The sequence below is a fragment of the Acanthaster planci genome, linkage group LG10 (genome assembly GCF_054643075.1).
Source record: "Acanthaster planci isolate LZ-2023a linkage group LG10, COTS_SCS, whole genome shotgun sequence".
In the NCBI taxonomy this organism is placed as follows: Eukaryota; Metazoa; Echinodermata; class Asteroidea; order Valvatida; family Acanthasteridae; genus Acanthaster; species Acanthaster planci.
The window spans coordinates 16,028,244-16,047,303 of record NC_141786.1 but is presented as its reverse complement, the minus strand read 5'-3'; the positions used below and the strand labels follow the sequence as shown (position 1 = coordinate 16,047,303).

Below are 19,060 nucleotides of genomic sequence, written 5' to 3'. Positions count from 1 at the left end.
TTTCTGCAAATGATACATTTTCAGAACTTAGCAATGCATTTCCAATACAACAGTAAAGACGACCTGTGACTCGATGTAAATCCCTGGTGTAACCGCAACTCTAACTTGTTAACCTGAACCAAACCAAACACTCACACAATACGACCGGCTCCCAGTGAATGAACCAGGGACGAGGCGAGGTATTTTGCTGGCCTGACTTACCGAGATCCTCGTCTCCACTGCTGAAGGTAGCCGTGCCCGAGCGGGGGTCGTAGTGACTGTTGGCGAAGGACATGAAGCTGCGCTGCAGGCGGCGATGGCGGACCACGAAGTAGCCCAGCGCGATGACCAAGAGGATAATCAGGCTCACCGCGGCCACCACGGCTGCTATCCAGGTCTTCTCCGCCGTTTGCTGGGGGGGATTGGTTGGCTTGACAGCTGAGCAAGGGATAAAAAAAAAGAAGATACAATGTACACAAGATCAGTTTTGTTGAACTTGAACCCTATCAATGTCTGCTGTCCAAATCTGGGTCAAAATGGCTTCACTTGAACCGAGTCAAACTGGGTTTTGTGCAAACAGGTGAACAGACTTCACATCAAACAGGGTCAAAAACAAGTCCTCCTCAACCGAGTCACAATCATTGTTTTGTTTTTTTTAGATCACAAACTTGACACAACTTATACTGGACTGATGTGTGTGCAACAGAAATGAATCAAAATGGCTGTTGATGAATTGATGTTAACGACTTCATGATGGGGCATTTTTCAATGTTGAGGATGCTGGGCCGGCATGACTATCATTTTTTCCGTTTTCAAAATCCTTCAAAAAATTCATCATTTCATTTAACAGTCGTTTATTGCCGCACAAAGTATTCTTTAGGCACTACTCTAAGTTGACAGGTGACCTTCATTGATGCCCGAGTATTTCAGCCAGGCCTGCAGTCTTGTCAACAGAGCCCAGATTGTGCGGTGTTGTATAACTGTCTTTTGTTCACGAACCTGGCTCAGTGCACTGCTGACCTCTTTTCAATAGGGGCCAGATTAGCGTGCAGCAGTGCTCTGTGGCTCATTGCTGCGGTGGTGGAGCGCTTTTGTCCCCGGTGGTAATCTGCTCCCTCTCAATGCCCCAAACCCTGGTATACGGTTTCAAAATAACGCTGGATTATCAACACTTTTGAGAGTGAAAAATGCCGGTAATACAGCAGCCTCGTCTTTTGTTCGGAGTACGGTCTTTTGTTACAGGGCCCTGTTTCCTTTGTCCGAGTTCAAAGACCCCGGCCATGCGTAATAAACCGTGCGTCTCTGATTCCGGAGTCCCTGGCAGGAAGTGGTTAAAAGGGGTCAAGCAAACTTCACTTAAAACTAAATCATGATGGGGTTATGACATCCAAAAAAGACTACAACTTAACCGGGTCAAAATGAGTTCATGGGATAGTCACCTGACTTCACCTTAAGCCCAGTCAGATGTAGTTTAAGGCCACAGAACAAGACAGGTTGCAGCCATTTGATTTCTTGGTTGTTCATAGCTGTAATTAGGTTTTGTAGGTCTGTGGGTTTGAAGGTTTGGGTTGGTTTGTGCGAGTGGGGCTAGTCTAGGTTAAGCTGGGTCGGTTAGGGTTGAGTTGGGTCGGGACCCGTTGGGTTGGCTATGGTTGGGTTGGCTATGGTTGGAGTCGGGGGGTGGATTTGGTTTGGTTTGGGTTGGGTTTTGCTAAATAGGGTTAGGCTTGCTTGGGTTGGATTTAGTTAGATTGGGTTGGCTTGGGTTGGGTTGCGTTGGTCTCGATTTAGTTAGACTGAGTTGGTTTGGCTTGGCTTGGGCTAGGTTTTGGGTTGGGTTGTTTGCCTTTTGGTTTGCCTTTGAGTTTCTGGTTTGTTTTGATTTTGTTTCAATTTATCTGTTACCTGTTTCAGGGCCGTCCACACACGCATAGTCAGACATCAGACCGTAGATTCCCTTGTAGGCACCTGTGCTGACCCTCAGGAGGTGAGCCTGTTTTGGAGGGAGCGGGTCTAGATGGGCGAAATGGCTGGTGGTGTTGAGGATAGGGATGTAATCTTTCAGGGTTGGTAGGAGATAGGACTTCTGGCCCAGATCTTCACATTTCTGGTAATAGTCTCCTTTGCCGCCATCCTCTGCAAGAATCGGCCTGATGCCTGCCCGGAACACCGTGTAACCCTGGTACACAAAACAAAAAGTGAACTAATTGTAAAATTCTGACCTAACCAATTCCGGTAGGATGACGGCCTGAACATGTGGAGAGCATTCAGACACGTTCCGGCCAATTCTCATGACGCCCTTGTGTTTGAACAATTGACATTTAGAGTGTATGCACACAAGACACTAAAACTACGCCATGACGACAGCCAGGCATTCTGGTAAACACTGCACCGCAACTGTCTGTCAATCGTTGACTAAGCAACAATGCAGCATGCAATGTCGCCAAATCTTGACCAAATGACCACCAAGGGTCAGCATTTGTAAAGGAGCCTGACCATAAATTTATTTTCCAGCAAACCTGACATGCAGTGAAGATGTTATTGGGGCCTACACGCGCAAACGCGGCACCTTTGACCCCTTCGCTACTGAGGACTGCTTCGACAGAAACACTGTAACTTTTCCACAGCCTGTTTTCAGAGTAGCATTGCATTGAACAGCACAGAACTATGACACAAACATGCCTTCTTCCAAAATGGGCTACTGGGCTCTGACATCGATGATGCCATCGAGCAAAAACATAAAAGGACAATTTCATTCTTTCAGAAGGTAGACGGTGTCGACTTCACCTCTATGAAAAAATCCTAACCTCGATACAACCGCTGCATCCACAGTTGTGGAAGTTGAAACATGAACAGATTCGATTTTGGAACTCTAAGATTAAAGGTTGCGCGCACATGGAGATTTCTACTGTGACGTCCCTGGGTTCAAGCAAGTTTCTCCCTCCAAGGTTAGCATGCCTTTGGGCTGTGCTTGCTGCTCATGGTCTCCGTAAAAAAAGGTGGAGCCTCTGTTAGCGTGAAATTGTGCGCTGAGCAGCAAAATGAAATTAGACCTGGGTCGCATATATCAGGGGGTGTGAGTGGCCACTTAAAATGTGACCGGCTCTAGAAAAACGGGTGACAAGTCGCCAGATTCAGGATATCAGTTTTTGATATGGCTAGATTGTGTACATCAAAAGCTATAATTTGATACATGAATGACCCCTGTAGTGCGCTGCGTTCTGGAGATATTTAAACATTTGAACATCCCCATTTTCGGATTCAATTAAAGCACTTTTCGAGAAAAAGCTCAGAAAGTGCAGCACTTGAAAACACAATGCTACGTAGGATTTCCCACTGAATGATCAATTTTGCTATCTTTATTCTTCAGTATCCATGTTTGTAGTCACAAATTCTGAAAACATAAGTGTTATACAAGCTAAGAGAGGAAAAAACCACAAAATCACATTTTTGAAGACATTTTGCCCCCTCCAAATAGAACAGGCCATTAAATATTTTGGAAATGCGCGACTTAGTACCCTTTTTTGCAGAGCGGGTCACAAACTAAAGCTCAAAACAGCTAGTAAAAAGCTGAAATGTAAAACGTTCCCCTACTTCTGTACGGACCAGGTGTACAAAAAAGCTGAAATAAAATTCAGGGTCAACATCTGAACAAAAAAGCTGAAATCAGCTAAAAAATTGACTTCTTACACCCCAGATATATTCTACATGTACATACCAGTGACTTGTTCTGCGGTTGGTATGGATTGAGTAATGGGGCCCACATCACATAGACATGGTCGTCCTTCTCAGTAATTGCCAGAAAGTCCGTCGGCGCTGGAACCCTTCCTGCGACAGGAGAAAGCAAGACCATCAGGAATCGGACGACAATTCACTTTCACTTTGCGCTGAAACCAAAAGTGTGACCAGATCCCACCAAAAACTAAAAGTCTCTAGACCACATGTTTTAATCGTTCTGTCTGAATTTATATGAGAGAAGACCAAACAAAGTTCTATGCTTTGATGTATTGCCAATTTTGGCATCCTGGCGCAAACAGACAAACCCTGCGGCTTTTTCAACAAAAATCAAACCAACACCTTTATGTTCCACGAGTGGTGCAGACACGACACACTAACGGCTGCTGTTGGCCATTCAGTACGGGGGACGACTAAGCATGCTCATATTTAATTTGGGGATATTTGATTTATTGAGGCATTTCATTTTGTGACGTTCCATTGAGACGTTCATTTTGACTGCTTAACACCCGTTTCAAATTAAAGCAATTTTGAGTTTTCCACCAAGATTAACAAACGATCGGAAAAACTGAAGTTTTCCCGCAACACAGTCAGTTTTATGAGACTCTGTTGACTATTTATCCCATAATGCACTGCGAGAAGGCCTCTCCATGAGAAACTCTTGGTGGCGCACTGCGTTGTGAATTGTCCATGTTGGAAATCAAATTCTCCAAGATATAGAGAGAGGATGCCTGAAATCCACTGACTGAACAGAAACAAGCTCAATGCGAGGGTTATCTGTTTGACCTAAAAAGCAGTCTCGGTCAAGACGTTGTTGTGTTGTTGATAAGCGAGAGGGCACTCAAAAGACAAATGGCTGGGACGCACGAACCACAACTAGCCACTTCAGCAACAACGTCTTGGGAAGTTGGACGAATCTGCCCCCCAAAAAAATGGGGGGGGGGGGACTCACTGCGCATGAGTTATTACGAATGCAGGTGCTCCCCTTTTCTCTTCACGCCCGCGCACACACGTTGAACAGCCACGACGAAGTAGCACAATAGTCTGGTACTATCTTGCTTGGCACAGGTCGTAAGTTGTGTTTGATTGCGAGTGTATGGTACATGTACTTGCTGCGTCTGCTGGCCAGCCAGTCGACGTTCTCGACTCGAACGGACAGTCACATTATCAGGAAGGCAAAGTTTGTGGATATGGACTCTGTCCGACAGCATGGACCACGATGTATGATTTGTGGTAAATTACCTTTAAGAAATACTTTTCCATTAAACCATCCAGTGGGATCACTGTGGACAGATCACGCATGATGCATTTTTCAGGTGTGATACACACCAACGTCTTGACCAAGACAACACCAAAGGGGAGCTTCGCAACACGACGATCAGACTTACTCGTGGTTCCGTTCACTGGACGGCTGACCTTGGCGTTGGCAGCGTCAGTGCTGACTTTGATGATGTACATCATGCCGGGCACCAGGCCGGTGACGGTTTTGTGTAAGAAGCGGTCTGGCGTGGGACCGACCATCAATGTCTGCAGCTTTGTGTTCTTGACCTCCTGGTACATCACTTTGTACACCTGCATCACAAAAGAATGCTCTTTACTTGGTCATAGTTTTCACGAGGAGACAATTTCCTCATCGGATTGCAAAACATAGGTTTATAGAAAATTGCATTCGAGTCCTTCACAAGTCCATGTAAGTCCACCACAAGTCCCTGCAAGTCCCTGAAAGTCCATTGCAAGTCCCTGTAAGTCCATCACAAGTCCCTGTTAGTCCATCACAAGTCCCTGTAAGTCCATCACAAGTCTCTTTAAGTCCCTACAAGTCCATGTAAGTCCACCACAAGTCCCTACAAGTCCATGTAAGTCCACCACAAGTCCCTACAAGTCCCTGTAAGTCCACCACAAGTCCCTACAAGTCCCTGTAAGTCCATCACAGGTCCCTGCAAGTCCATCACAAGTTCCCGAAAGTCCATCACAAGTCTCTTTAAGTCTCTACAACTGGCCTTGTGTATAGACTGGTTATGGACTCGCAGACAACAATGGACTTTTAACGACACTTCACAACCTGTCCTTCATGTATGCCCGAGTACAGATTATCGACACCGCACAAACAATTCTGTTTTGAATTATTTCACAAAATCAATGCTCATTGTTTCACGGCAAACGGGAAAGAACAGCTCTGTACTACAACATACAGTGCTCTAAACTACAGCACTGTACGTCTGTTCACAAGTCTAAAATGTTTGGAGAGTTGATGCGACTGGTCCCTCCCCTTTTACTGTGTTTTGTGTCATCTGCAGAAGTTCCTGTAGACATTTTCTTGAAACAGCAATAAAAACTGCCAGGTCAATATAATTTTTTTTATAATTCTTTTTTTATTTGGTGATACTCCTTAACCTAAAAGCTCCTGTCGGGATCTCGCTACTTTTGGAGGCGGCGGCAATGTGCCGTGATGGAGTGATCCACTACTGATCCGGGGGCACCTGCCACTTATAAAAGACTGGGCATTCGGTCAGTCATCTTACCAACACATGGGGTGCGTCCCGGGGTGCCTTCCAGCTCACGTTGAGGCTCGTGATGTCGATGGACTGAACGGCCAGATCCCTGACCGGCAAAGTCTCATCTAGATGCAGCAGCCAAAATAAATAAAAACCCAGACAAATTGCTTGAATTACTTTGATTTTGGTGTTTGCGTTGAAAATATGTGGGGGTGGGGGTCAGCTGGGGGGCAGGGTAGGGGACATTTCTGGTGGGAGAGGGTAAAGCAGTCACTTTTATCAGCATACTCTGATGACCCACTCACAGTGGAAGGTGATCAATTCCACTTTTTTCCCTCTTTTTTTGGCAAACCATTTCAACCCCTATGCATTTTCACAAACACTGTATACTCAGTGCTTGTCCAACATCTTATGAAAAAAAATCACAGGCTTACTCAGGTGGGACTAAAACCCACAACCTCCTGCTTACTATCTCAGACATCTTGACTACTTGGCCAGCGAGCTTGCCCGGGTCGGCTGGCTGGTCCACGTCAGATATAGGAGCACCATACCGCGAACTATTCCAAGATGTACTTTGCGTCGGGGAGGTGTTAATTTTTAATTCCAGGTTTCAGCCCTTACGTCAGCGTAGGGGCAAAAAACCTGTATAATAAACATGTCCCCGACACGCAGCAGATCTTGGAACACTTCATCTCCTTCTTTGAAATCCTTTTCGGGGGAGGGAGAGTGATGACGAGGGGCCAGACATCAATTCCCCTCCCCCCTGACACCCAAGAGTACCCATCCCCCCACCACCTCCATCCGGAGCAAACAAAAACTCACCGTAAGAGGTGTTGCAGAACGCAATGGGTGTCCTCGGTGCGTCCGGACAAATCCCCAGGCTGACCTGGAAGGCGTATTCTATTCCTGGCACCAGGCCGCTCACCATGTACTTAGTTGACTTTGTTGTGTCCTGTAAAGGCAGCCGACCGGCAGTTGTCCGTTCCCAGTAAATGGAATAGGTCTGGAGGGATGTTAAGATAAAGGGCTTCAACATTTTGAAACAAATCGTTAAACCCAACAAATCCTCGAACAGCATGATTCCCCCCCCCAAAAAAAAACATCTGACTGAACAATAAGCCATGGGCAAGTTTTTCATAGAGTTTTTCACAGATGCGAGGGGAAAGCACCTGCATGGCAATCAATGCATACAATTTTACAGGTAGTTTTAATTTTTGGGTGTGACGTCATGGCTACAGCGAGTATTCCGTGGGGGAAAATTGATTGAGGCTTGGCATGAACACCAAATCCAACGCCTTTTGTAACCTTGAAGCCTTATTCTTGACAACATGACGACAATCCAATATGTCACCCAGTTCCAATCCATCCCGAGTTGAACTGGCTGAACAACACAGGCTTCGGGAAAGTTTTTCACAAGCAGGCTCGCACAGCTGGCCTGTGCACACACCAAGACCGTAAACATTCAACGCCCCAAGAAAACTGCCCATGAACCCGTGTCCGCTCAGGGTAAATTCCAACCGAAGGAATGCCACTGCTTGGTAAAATCACACACGCTCTGACCTTACGCTCAGCGCAAATGCAAATTCACTATTTGCATACTGTTTGGGTGAGAAGTTGAGCACCCCCACCGCTTTAAAACCTTGACCTGCTCCATTGTGACAGACCTGTTTACAGCAGAGGGGGAAAAAAAGAATAACTCACGTTGGTTTTTACCATCCCAGTAGGCAGAGGGTCCCAGGACAGTGAGATCTCGGTCAAGGACTTTGTCATGGCATTGAGGTTTGTTGGCGCCGAGGGGGCAGGGCCTTGCGTGCTGTTGATGACCATGCGAGACTGGGGGCCCACACCACCCTCATTCCCGGCTGCTACCTGGAAGAAGTACCTGGTCCCTGGGCACAGCTCTTCGACTGAAATCGAGGCGGAAAGTCACAAACAAATGTAACGCTCCCGTGCCAAAGGATGCTATTGAGAATTCAATCACACGGCTGTCCTGTCACGTTCCATTTTGTAATGGCACACTTTGAGAAGCGAAAGAATGAATGAATCCACCGCTCCTAGCAAATGTTGCACACCTGTGTTCTAAAGTCACTCTTTGGGTCAGTTGGTGAAAGAGTTGTAATGAGCACCTAACTTTTGTGACTCGTGTGGAATTGAGTCATTGTAACGTAGTGACTCAAGTTGAGCCAAGTCATTGGGCAAAAAAGTCGAGTGGAGTCAGATCAGGCATTTTAATAGCTGGACTAATTTCATGTCAATTTCAAATTTTCGCTTTCATTCTGGGACTCGACTCTCATTAACTCTCTCTCAAGTTCTCTCCTGAGTCATTTGCTTAGACTAACTCATGTTGAGTCATTTTACCCAATGGGACTCAAATTGAGGCTCCACAAATTGTGACTCAAGTCAGACTTAAGTTGAGTCATTAACTTGAGTCATTATAACTCTGGTAGGTCAACAGACCAAGGTCACACAGCTGTGTCATTTTGTCCATTGCAATAAACCCCACCCCTCCCCTCTGAGGGATAGATCAGATTACGGTCCGTGCTGCCCAACGACCTTACTTCACTGCTCCATGGGTACACTCTCACCGTTTTCACAAACAGACAAAAGTCACACAAATTTTAGCATTTCGCGTCCATACATGTTTGTTTACAAAACAAACAATTGTATTGATTTCTCTAAATATTTTTTGTACACTGTACATGTAGATTTGTGTAATTGAAGAACCTTCTTTCATGAAGTGGCATAGGTGAAGTCAAAATAATAATGAATACGTGTTAGGAAAAGAACGCTGTGGGTACATGTACATGTAATTAACAAATGGTTTGGCCAACGAAATGGAGTCTGGAGCCAGAATGGAACCTGTCGCCCCCAGAACGCCGTAACCGGCGCACTTCCATCTGGTTAATTTTTGTGCCGAGGTCCACTTAACGTGCAGCGCACCGGTCCCCCCGGTACTCACTGGTGGTCGATGTCCTTGTCGTGTTCCCGCATTGGTGGGTTGAGCTGGTGGTGTCGCAGTAGATTAGGTAATACTGCCGGGAGTGAAGATGGGGGGAGAAAAAAAATAGCATGAAACTCGAGACAACTGAGATTAACAGAAAGTCACAAGCTCTTCCACTTGAGCAGTGGCAAGAGCGCTCCTTTGTCATTGTGTGAAAGGCACTCCTTTGTCATGTGCTCGCCCTATGACTCGTGATTGGGGACGCAAAATGATTTACGATGGCCTTGAACTACAGCTCGGGAAGTGGTCACAACGCCATTTGGCCACAAAGACAGCTGACCAGTTAAGTCAGCCTGCTGCAAAGCTAGCTGGTTTGCAGAGTGTTCTGCACCGCATCTAATGCATATTCATGACAGAATGCTGAATTCGCACTACTCTGATGGTGTAAATAGAGATTAGCCAGCCAGCCAGCCACTGGGTCCCCGCCCACTCTGGCTTTGCCAGAGACGGTGACCTTCGGGCTTCAGTTTTAGCAAGCAAGTCTTCTGAAGCTGCGTCAGGATGAGAAAAATATCCAAAACAAAGTCAAGAGCAGGGAATGCACAAACGACAGCTTCAGATTGTTATTTTCAGGGCTTTTTTACGAGTGTAGCTGCAGCAGAATTTTCTAGGAGACGTTTTCTGCAAATTTTATACTCTTTTCCAAGGTATTAAAAACCGTTTGGCATCCCTATTAGGTGGAACGTATTGTGCACTTGTTTAATTCATCAATCCTCCATGCTTTCCTGGACAACTGAGGGCGCTGTTGTAGTGATGTCATCCAAGGAAGACATGGTTCAGTGCAATGGCTTTTTGGTTCCAACTGTGAACCTAGAATTCCTCACTGGGAATATTTCTGAGAAAGGATTCTTTGCTTGTCTTAATGTTTCTGTGTATTTACGTGTATAATACACAGCAATGAATCAACACAAGAAGGAAATTTCGGCCAGCAAAATTTGTCAAAACGCAAGAGTTTTTGTGCAGCAACCAATTTTACCATGGAGGTTTTCTTTCTAGGATGACATCACAGTTTTGCTCATGAATATGGACATCTTCATTAACATATACTCATACATTAAAAGCAAAAGGCAGCTGGATACCCTTTAAAAAGTGAAACAAACATTGCAGATTTGTATAACGAAACAAAATTCAAATACTGCTACTGTTTTTCTCCTGCTGTTGAAAGAGGAAAAGGTCAGAGGTCATCTTTGCAAGCTGTTCCACAGCTTAGGGTACATTGGGAAATGCCTCAAAAGTTGAACAATGAAACCAGAGACAAGAGATGGAGCCCTGGAGTTGGAAAATGTCTGTGGTGAGAAATCTGAAGAATACTTACGTTGACGGGTTTTTGGGTGTCTGGCTTCTTCCAAGTCAGGGTGGCGGATGTTTTGCCGACTGACACCACGCTGACGTCCTGCGGAGGTTTTGTGATTGCTACAAGACAAAAAAATACAGCGCAAAAAGACAACAGTTCATCTGTCATTCAGAAAGCACAGACGGACATGTAACACAAACAAGCCCGAAGGTGCCCTGACCAATCTCCGTTGAGTTGGCCCTGCCCCCAAGACCTCTCGGAATGCAAGGCTGACACGGACGTGGGACCCTGATGCGCAGTAGGTGCTCCTAGAGCGACTAGTCGCATGCAACAGCGCATTACACGCATACTTGCTGAGCCTGAATGCCCGTCTGACCTTGTCTCTGACTTCGGGGCAACGTTTCTCACCGCATGCAAGATGTACCATCCACATTTGTGCGTGTGTATGCCGGTAGCTGAATCGAACGCAACACGAAGTTGCCTTTCAGATATGATGTCATCATCTAGGTGTTGCATTTCTCATAAAACGCTGAGAAACAACCGTATCACAGCATCCAGAAAATCAAAATCTAATCTGATAAATGCATGCCTATTAACCCTAACAGTCCCGAATGCTACAAAGTACTACTTAGTAGTAAAATGTAGTACTCAGCCCTGTCGCTTGTAAGAGGACATGACATTGTTATTCTCTGAAGCCATAAAACACAATAGAGAAGACAATGTACCATGCAGTGCTGTGGCACTATGAATGCATGGTTTCATTGTTCTCTGTACGAGTAACAATGGAATAAACCTAGCCAGAAATAGTAATTTGTAGCGCTAGGTCCTTCAGGCTCAGAGTGTTACTTAGTATTGTGTAGTACTGAGTACTCTAAGCCAAACAACGCCTGGTACTGTTAGGGTTAAAGTTTACATGTGCCTTGCTTGGTAAAGGTTGTGTCCTGTGCATAGAGGCAACAGTTATAGTGTTGACCACTTCATGTCGGGTGGAGTCAGTGGCATGCACCACTCATCATTTCATTTTTTTCAGTTTTCCAAAAAAAAATTCTACAAAACTTTGTATTTTCATTTACGGGATGCACACACCCAAGCGAATGACTGTCTGGTGGCAACTCCGATCTGACGGGCAACCTCCATTGACGCGTGAGTATTGCAGCCACGCCTGCCGCCCAGTAAAGAGCCCCCATTGTGAGATGTCGCGTAATTTCCTCTTTGCTATGCTGGACGGTGGTGTTGCTACATGCATGACATGTATGCAGGAATGCTCCAAATGCGGCCAGATCCCACAAGCGCATAGCACATCGCTAGAGTACTTCAGTGCTTTTGTCCCGGCTGATAATCCGCTTGTGCTGGCAGCGGCAAACAACCATACTGTTTCAAAACAATGAGGGATTACCTCTGCTAATGAGAGCACTCTGAGCTGACAGCGTATGCACCTTGATTGCCAAGTCCCGGCAGCTCGGTCTTTTGATAGAAAATTCCGATTTTGGGCATCCCAGCCATGAAACACTGCACCGTATCTACGGTACAGGCACCCCGACGGCAAGTGGTTAAAACTGACATGACACAACAGTTGGAGTACCAAGTTGAACTTTAACCACTTCCTGCCGGGGACTCCGGATCCAGACACGTATGCTTTATATGCGTGGCCGGGGTCTCTGAACTCAGACAAAGGGAACAGGGCCATGTAACAAAAGATCGTACTCAGAACAAAAGACCAGGCTGCTGGGCATTACCGACATTTTTTCACTCTCAAAAGTTGAGATAATCCTGCCTTGTTTTGAAACAGTATACCACGGTTTGAGGCATTTAGAGCGAGCGGATTACCATCGGGGACAAAAGCGCTCCACCACCGCAGCAATGAGCCACACAGCACCGCTGCATGCTAATCTGGCCCCTATTGAAAAGGGGTCAGCAGTGCACTGAGCCAGGTTTGTGAACAAAAGAATATTACGTAACACCACAAAATCTTTTTACAAGGCTGCAGGCATGGCTGAAATACTCAGGCATCAATAGATTTTGTCAGCCTGGCTAGAGTGGACACCAGACATGCCTTCATGTGTTTGTAAGTGTCCAGTAATGAAGATACGAATTTTTAAAGAATTTTGACAACAGAAAAAAAATGATAAATATCCCGCCCCAGCGTCATCAACATTGATAAATGCCCTGAAGTGGTAAAGAATGATGACATTCGCAAAAAATTAGCTCTAGATTTGTACATTTTGTCATGGATATTCACTTTTGGGGAGGGGAATCGGAGCGCGATATTTGCTACAATGCCAGACAGAAACTTAAAGAGCTCTGCAAATGCTCAACCTCTTACGACTAGTCCAAGCCAGTGGGCGGAGGAGTTGGAAAAGTGGCAGGGACAATAACAAACGTCACACGGGTTTGCTTGTACAACTAGATGTTGGACAAAGGCATCAGGCTTTGTTTGCATGTTGTGTGCTCTCCGGTTGGGGCTTGATGGCTTGCATCTCACTTCAATGCCGTAGGAAAGTGCACCCGTAAAGAAAGAACGCTAAATGCGACGTTATAGGTCCACTGCCGTGGTGTGTCTACAAGTGGTGTGCGCCCAAGTGTGTGCGTTGCATGTTGGCTAAACACAAGATCGCAACTTTGTTTAAAAAATGACCCCTTTCGTGGTTCAGACCTGGAGCCTAGAACGGCAGTCTCGAGATTGATGAAGGAAAGTCGGTCATTGTCATGCCGAACACAAAACAGAGTACGAAAGGACAGCTACAACTTACTCAGCGGGTTTGGCATTATCCGTTGGTCAACCTCATCAGAAAAGTCGCCGGCACCCCCGCCATTGTAAGCCCGCACCTGTCAAGGTTGAAAAGTTCATTTCCATATTAATACGGCTTACATCAGCACCGTGCACTAAAAGTTCATTTCCATATTAATACGGCTTAATACATCAGCACCGTGTGCTAAAAGTTCATTTCCATATTAATACGGCTTACATCAGCACCGTGCACTAAAAGTTCATTTCCATATTAATACGGCTTACATCAGCACTGTGCACTAAAAGTTCATTTCCATATTAATACGGCTTACATCAGCACCATGCGCTAAAAGTTCATTTCCATATTAATACGGCTTACATCAGCACTCTGTGCTAAAAGTTCATTTCCATAATTAATACGGCTTACATCAGCACCGTGCGCTAAAAGTTCATTTCCATATTAATACGGCTTACATCAGCACCGTGCGCTAAAAGTTCATTTCCATATTAATACGGCTTACATCAGCACTGTGCGCTAAAAGTTCATTTCCATATTAATACGGCTTAATACATCAGCACTGTGCGCTAAAAAGAACACTTTACAAATTCTTTGCTGATTTCTTTCGCTGAGTGCTGTGGCCTCTTGGTTAAGAGCGTTAGATTCATAGTCTCCGTGTGCTCCATGGAGGCTTTTTGGAGCCTAAAGAGCTAAAGTCATGAATTACAGTCAATCTTGCAGCCTGGCTTAGAATTAATGTTGTAGTCGAGAAATTGTATGGCCATCACAAGGCCCCAAAAGACCATCACATGACCAACACCAGACCTCCAATCTGAGGTCAAGTCACATGACCGGTCTTGTGAGCAGTTTAGGACCCAATCTCACGGCACAAAGCACAAGATGTGATGCAACCAAGGTCTCAACTTATCTTGTGGAGACAGTGAGCACAGCTAAGGTTATTCGTTGATAATAAAAATTCTCGATCAGTTTTAACATTTTCAGATCAAATCAGTAATTGGGACTTTAGAGGACATAACCTGCTCCTGAAACCACAGACAGACGTCTACATAAGCGCATTCATTTCATTTCTGCTTTGGTGGGGCTTTGGAGCAACAGAATTTTTGTATATTCAACTGTAGAGCGAAAGCTATTGACCTTTAAACACCAAAGTGGCTGTTCAGGGAAAAGGGAAGGGAGAGTTGTTACCTTGAACAGATAAACTCTGTTGGTGAGGAGGGCGTCAATGACCGCGTACGTTGTGTGTGTCGTCTTTCGGTCGAAACGCGCACTGAGTTGCAGGCGGTAGAAAACCTGTTGCCAAAGAACCAAAAATGCAGAACGAAATGTCAAAGGGACAAGGTGAGGTTAGATTGTTTACAAGACGGTGGTGATGCTACTGCTTTTCCACTGGGTGGCACAATGGGCATGATATTAAAGATACCATCCATCATATGCAGCTATACCCACAAGTAACTGACAAGATTACTGTTCGGTGTTTTCCCCCCATAAACTGATGAAAAAAAACAACAAGTGTACTCGGGTGGGACTCCAACAGTGTTGTATTCGAGTCCATCACTGGTCCCTGCAAGTCCCTGTAAGTCCATCACACATCATTCAGTCTTTAGCCAATTCACAAGCTCTTCAAATGAGCTGTGGCAAAAGCATTCTTGGGTCATTGTTCAAACTGTTACTTAGGACTAGCTTTGTGAAGGTTTTTGTGAATGGGCTTGTGAGGGGACTTGTTGACTGGCCTTGTGAAGGGACTTGTGACAGGGCTTGTGAAGGGACTTGTGACTTGGCTTCTGAAGGGACTTGTGATGGACTCGAATACAACTCTGGACTTGAATCCACAACTTCCTGCTTTACTAGTTCAGACATCTTAACCACTTGACTACCGAGCTTGCCAGTGTCCGGTGGCTGGTACCCATCGCTAAATCTGGCTCGAACCAGCCAGCCCACACCAGCAGGCTCGAGAGTCAAGTGGTTAAGATGTCTGCACTAGTGAGCAGGAAGTCATGGGTTCGAGTCCCAATCGAGTGAACAGTAAGTACACAGTGATACAGTACAAGTCGGGCAGGGGAAAATATCCAAAATTAAATTAATATCTCCATGATACAAATCCATCCTTATAGAAATTATAAAAGAAAAGAAAAGCAAACTTGGATTTAAACAGACTGAACACCATGTGAAATGATCTCAGGCAAGCTGCCATTTGGAAGGAAACAATGAGAAAAGGCCATATCCAACAATCCATCTAAACACTGGCATAAAAAGAGCACAAGACTGACACGACATGCACCGCCTGGAGTTCATACTACAATTTGTCGGTTCAGTGCGCGACAGCGCATACACACTGTCATGACACGCACCGCCTGGAGTTCATACTACAATTTGTTGGTTCAGTGCGTGACATCGCATACACACTGTCATGATGCGCACCGCCTGGAGTTCATACTACAATTTGTTGGTTCAGTGCGTGACAGCGCATACACACTGTCATGACACGCACCGCCTGGAGTTCATACTACAATTTGTCGGTTCAGTGCGTGACATCGCATACGCGTACATGCTGCTCCATTCGGATGGATGGGAGAACATGTTCAACGGGTTGAATTCAGGCACAACACGAACCAGGACTCGGCAACTTTGATCCAAAATCCTAGACTATTGCTTTCCTCAGAATGTACAGCATTGACTGAGATGGAACTCCATCAAGTTTGTTCATAGGCACCTTTCTTTATAGTAACTTCTGTTGCCTCAAAGGATCCAAATGCACAAATGTGACCCGCAAAAGGAAAAAACCCCACTGTTTACTTGTTGAGGTATATGAGAAGACACAGTGAGAAATGGGCTTTTCAGTGATACCATAAATTTCATGCCAAACTTCACACAAGCATGAAAAGCGAACTGTTCAAAAACAGACTTGGAATATACTCAAATTTCACCCTCAAAAAGGTTGACACTATCAATTTTCCGGAAAAATGAAAACAAACACACTTCAGACATCCACTTTTTTACCAAGTGAAACAACTGAGGGGAACCTATGATCCTTTGCTCTCCAAAAAAATGTGAAAATCCTGAAATTGATTTTGGAAAAACAACCACCTATGTATCACTTCAGGAATCCATTACTTGCTTTTGACTTTCCGGGGACATGTCTCATCTTGCCAAAGCAAACTACCAAATGATGGACTGTACCTTTTTAAGATTTTAATGCCAAGTCATCCTGCATTTCCAACTCTTATTCAGTCCCATAAAAGTCCGAGCTAGAAGACGATCAAGGAGCTATCAACATTACCTCATACTTCATGATAAATCCATTCACTTGCTCAGGAGGCGACCAAGTCACGTTGACCGCAGTCGGAGATATGACAGACACCCGCACATTGCGTGGAATGGATGGAGGTCCTGTTGGAAAACAGAGACAACCATTATCCTAATCCCATCAGAGTCAGGCCATGCAAGAAGTTTCAGTAATACTGAATTGTCACTTCACAGATTGTATTCTTAAATGAATGGCCTTAGTAAATGGCCTTACCTTCTTCAGTGAAGACATACAAAACATTTGATCTGTCGTGGGTGATGCCGCTTTGGGGCAAGTGCACTGCGGCGCTGAACTCGTACGCCGTGGCTGGGGTCAGCCCGGTGACGACGTACACGGTCTCATTGCCCGTTCTCGGCACGTCGGGAATTGTCTGCTCTGGGCTTGGCGTGGATTCAAGCCAAAACATTTCCCTATCAGAGAGACAAAAGCCACAGCAAGTGATGTTTGAAAGATACATTTCTACTTTTTGGGGGGGGGGGTGTTCATTTGAAACGCTAAAACTCAAAATTTCACCAGCCATCCAAGGTGTAATAGCTGTTGTGTTTATGTGTTTATCCTTTGGAGTCTAAAACTTTTGCTTCAGAGAATGTGACTTCTTGTTAGACTTGTTTACACTTTATCATAGGAAAGGTCATGTGACAACGCTACTGTAATCACCACCTACAGATTAATAGATTTCTACTGATTGTGTAACCTTAAGAATGTCTTCTGACCCAGCATTGACTATCTTGTTCAGCCAATAGCCACTTAGAGGGTGCATTTTTGGGTGTCACCTGACACAGTCTTGGGGTTGCCATATACACCTTAGTGATGCACCAAAAAAAGTGAGTTGCCACCGTGCCGTCACATCCCTACACTACTAGCTGAGCCGGGCTGTTTGCGGCCGGACTTACCCGAGTACATACTACCACATTTGCTGTAACCTTGTATTTATTACACCAGAATTTGTACACTTGTACATGGTAACATCTATTGGAGTACGTTTAGAAGTGTAAAATATGTAATTTCAGGAAGGCGCTGTGACCTCAGGGAAACGCTGTAGCCCAGGATATCTGCAACTCCACAGTTTGCGCCACGTGTGCATAAATGTGACCGGCTCGGCAAAAAGGTGTATTACGTCACGTCATTTGGAATTCCAGTAATATATACATCATCAAACTGCTCATATCCTGAGCTTTCATTTGATATACAATTCAACCCAGTGGCTTTTTGCAGTTTGGAGTTATTTACCATTTGCATGTTCATATAATTTCATTATATCACATGTGTTTTATGAGATAGCGCCCTTTTAACGTGCTGAAGAGGAACATTCAACTGAAATTAGACACTCTCTTGGTTTAGCAACAGAGGCTTGCTGGTCAAGCAATTGGCCTCAAAATATTTCCAAATATTACCTTCAGCACATGGAACAGACCATTACGCATTTTTGCACTGCGGGACATAATACACCTTTTTGCACAGTGGGTCACATGTATCCCGCAAACGGCTTGTCAGTTATCGTATATATGCTCAGCTGTACACTTAACCTTAAAGTTCAAATGTAATAAGTTTGGAAGCGAAATTTGTATTTAATGTGGTGTACTCTAATATTTAGTTGCTATTTTTCATACGTTCTTTTCAGTTTTCACCACCTCAGCTTTGAGATGCGCACAATAAACACGATAAACTTGGGAAATCGACACAGCAACATCTTGTCTTATGCATCTTTATTTCGGGCGTACACGGTGACAGCTACGGATATGTATCTTTTCAAGATGGACCTTCCGATAAATTGATATGGTTTTACAGAGGGTGTTCCCGTGACGTAACGTGACAGGACAAAGCATTTCAGGAAGCATTACTCTGTCCAGGGAGGCATGTACGTATTCGACTCTGGGCATTTCTGCTGGCAATTTTGGGTACGCCACAATGCCGAGAGACTCTGAAGGCGGGATCTTCTCCGCACACATCTGTGTAAATGGAACACCGACTGTCAAAGCTGACGTGACTGAAAAGCGTTCGTGGTCAGTTTTTAGGTCAGGTCGGTCTAGGGTTGGGTTCTTCAGGCAAGGTTGATGTGTTGTTTCGGGCTGTGCTAGGTCGGTTTGGGTTGGGCTGGGGCGGATTGAACTGAGTCGGGTTGGGGTGAGTTGGGCTGGGCTGGGCTAGGCCGGGTTGCATTGGGTCGGAATGGGTTGTATTGGGCTGGGTTGGAATGGGTTGTATTGGGGCGGGTTGGAATGGGTTGTATTGGGACGGGTTGGGCTGGGTTGGAATGGGTTGTATTGGGGTAGGTTGAAATGGGTTTGGTTGGCCTAGGTTGGGCTGGGTCGAGTTGGAATGGGTGGTATTGGGCTGGGTTGGGGTGGGTTGGGTTGGGTTGGGCAGGTTGGGCTGGGTTGGGCCGGGTTGGGTTGCATTCGGTAGAAATGGGTAGCATTGGGTTGGGTTGGAATGGGCTGGGATGGGGTAGACTGGGTGTTGGGCAGGCACTGGTCGTGTTGGCCTAGCAGTGGACTCTTGGTC

The 19,060-nt window shown here is 45.4% G+C and overlaps 1 protein-coding gene across 1 annotated transcript in view; it reads right to left on the bottom strand.

The window, feature by feature from the left end:
* Positions 1-19,060, bottom strand: part of sorl1 (sortilin related receptor 1) — a 66,583-nt gene that overhangs the window by 3,799 nt on the left and 43,724 nt on the right. Inside the window, exons 31-43 of the mRNA XM_022251774.2 lie at positions 16,769-16,965; positions 16,529-16,638; positions 14,437-14,541; positions 13,255-13,330; positions 10,526-10,623; positions 9,169-9,241; positions 7,911-8,116; positions 7,032-7,212; positions 6,237-6,334; positions 5,103-5,286; positions 3,698-3,807; positions 1,885-2,158; positions 202-417 (exon numbers count right to left, since the gene is read on the bottom strand). Coding sequence (XP_022107466.2) covers positions 202-417; positions 1,885-2,158; positions 3,698-3,807; positions 5,103-5,286; positions 6,237-6,334; positions 7,032-7,212; positions 7,911-8,116; positions 9,169-9,241; positions 10,526-10,623; positions 13,255-13,330; positions 14,437-14,541; positions 16,529-16,638; positions 16,769-16,965 — 1,928 coding nt within the window. The remainder of the gene's footprint in view (positions 1-201; positions 418-1,884; positions 2,159-3,697; positions 3,808-5,102; positions 5,287-6,236; positions 6,335-7,031; positions 7,213-7,910; positions 8,117-9,168; positions 9,242-10,525; positions 10,624-13,254; positions 13,331-14,436; positions 14,542-16,528; positions 16,639-16,768; positions 16,966-19,060) is intronic.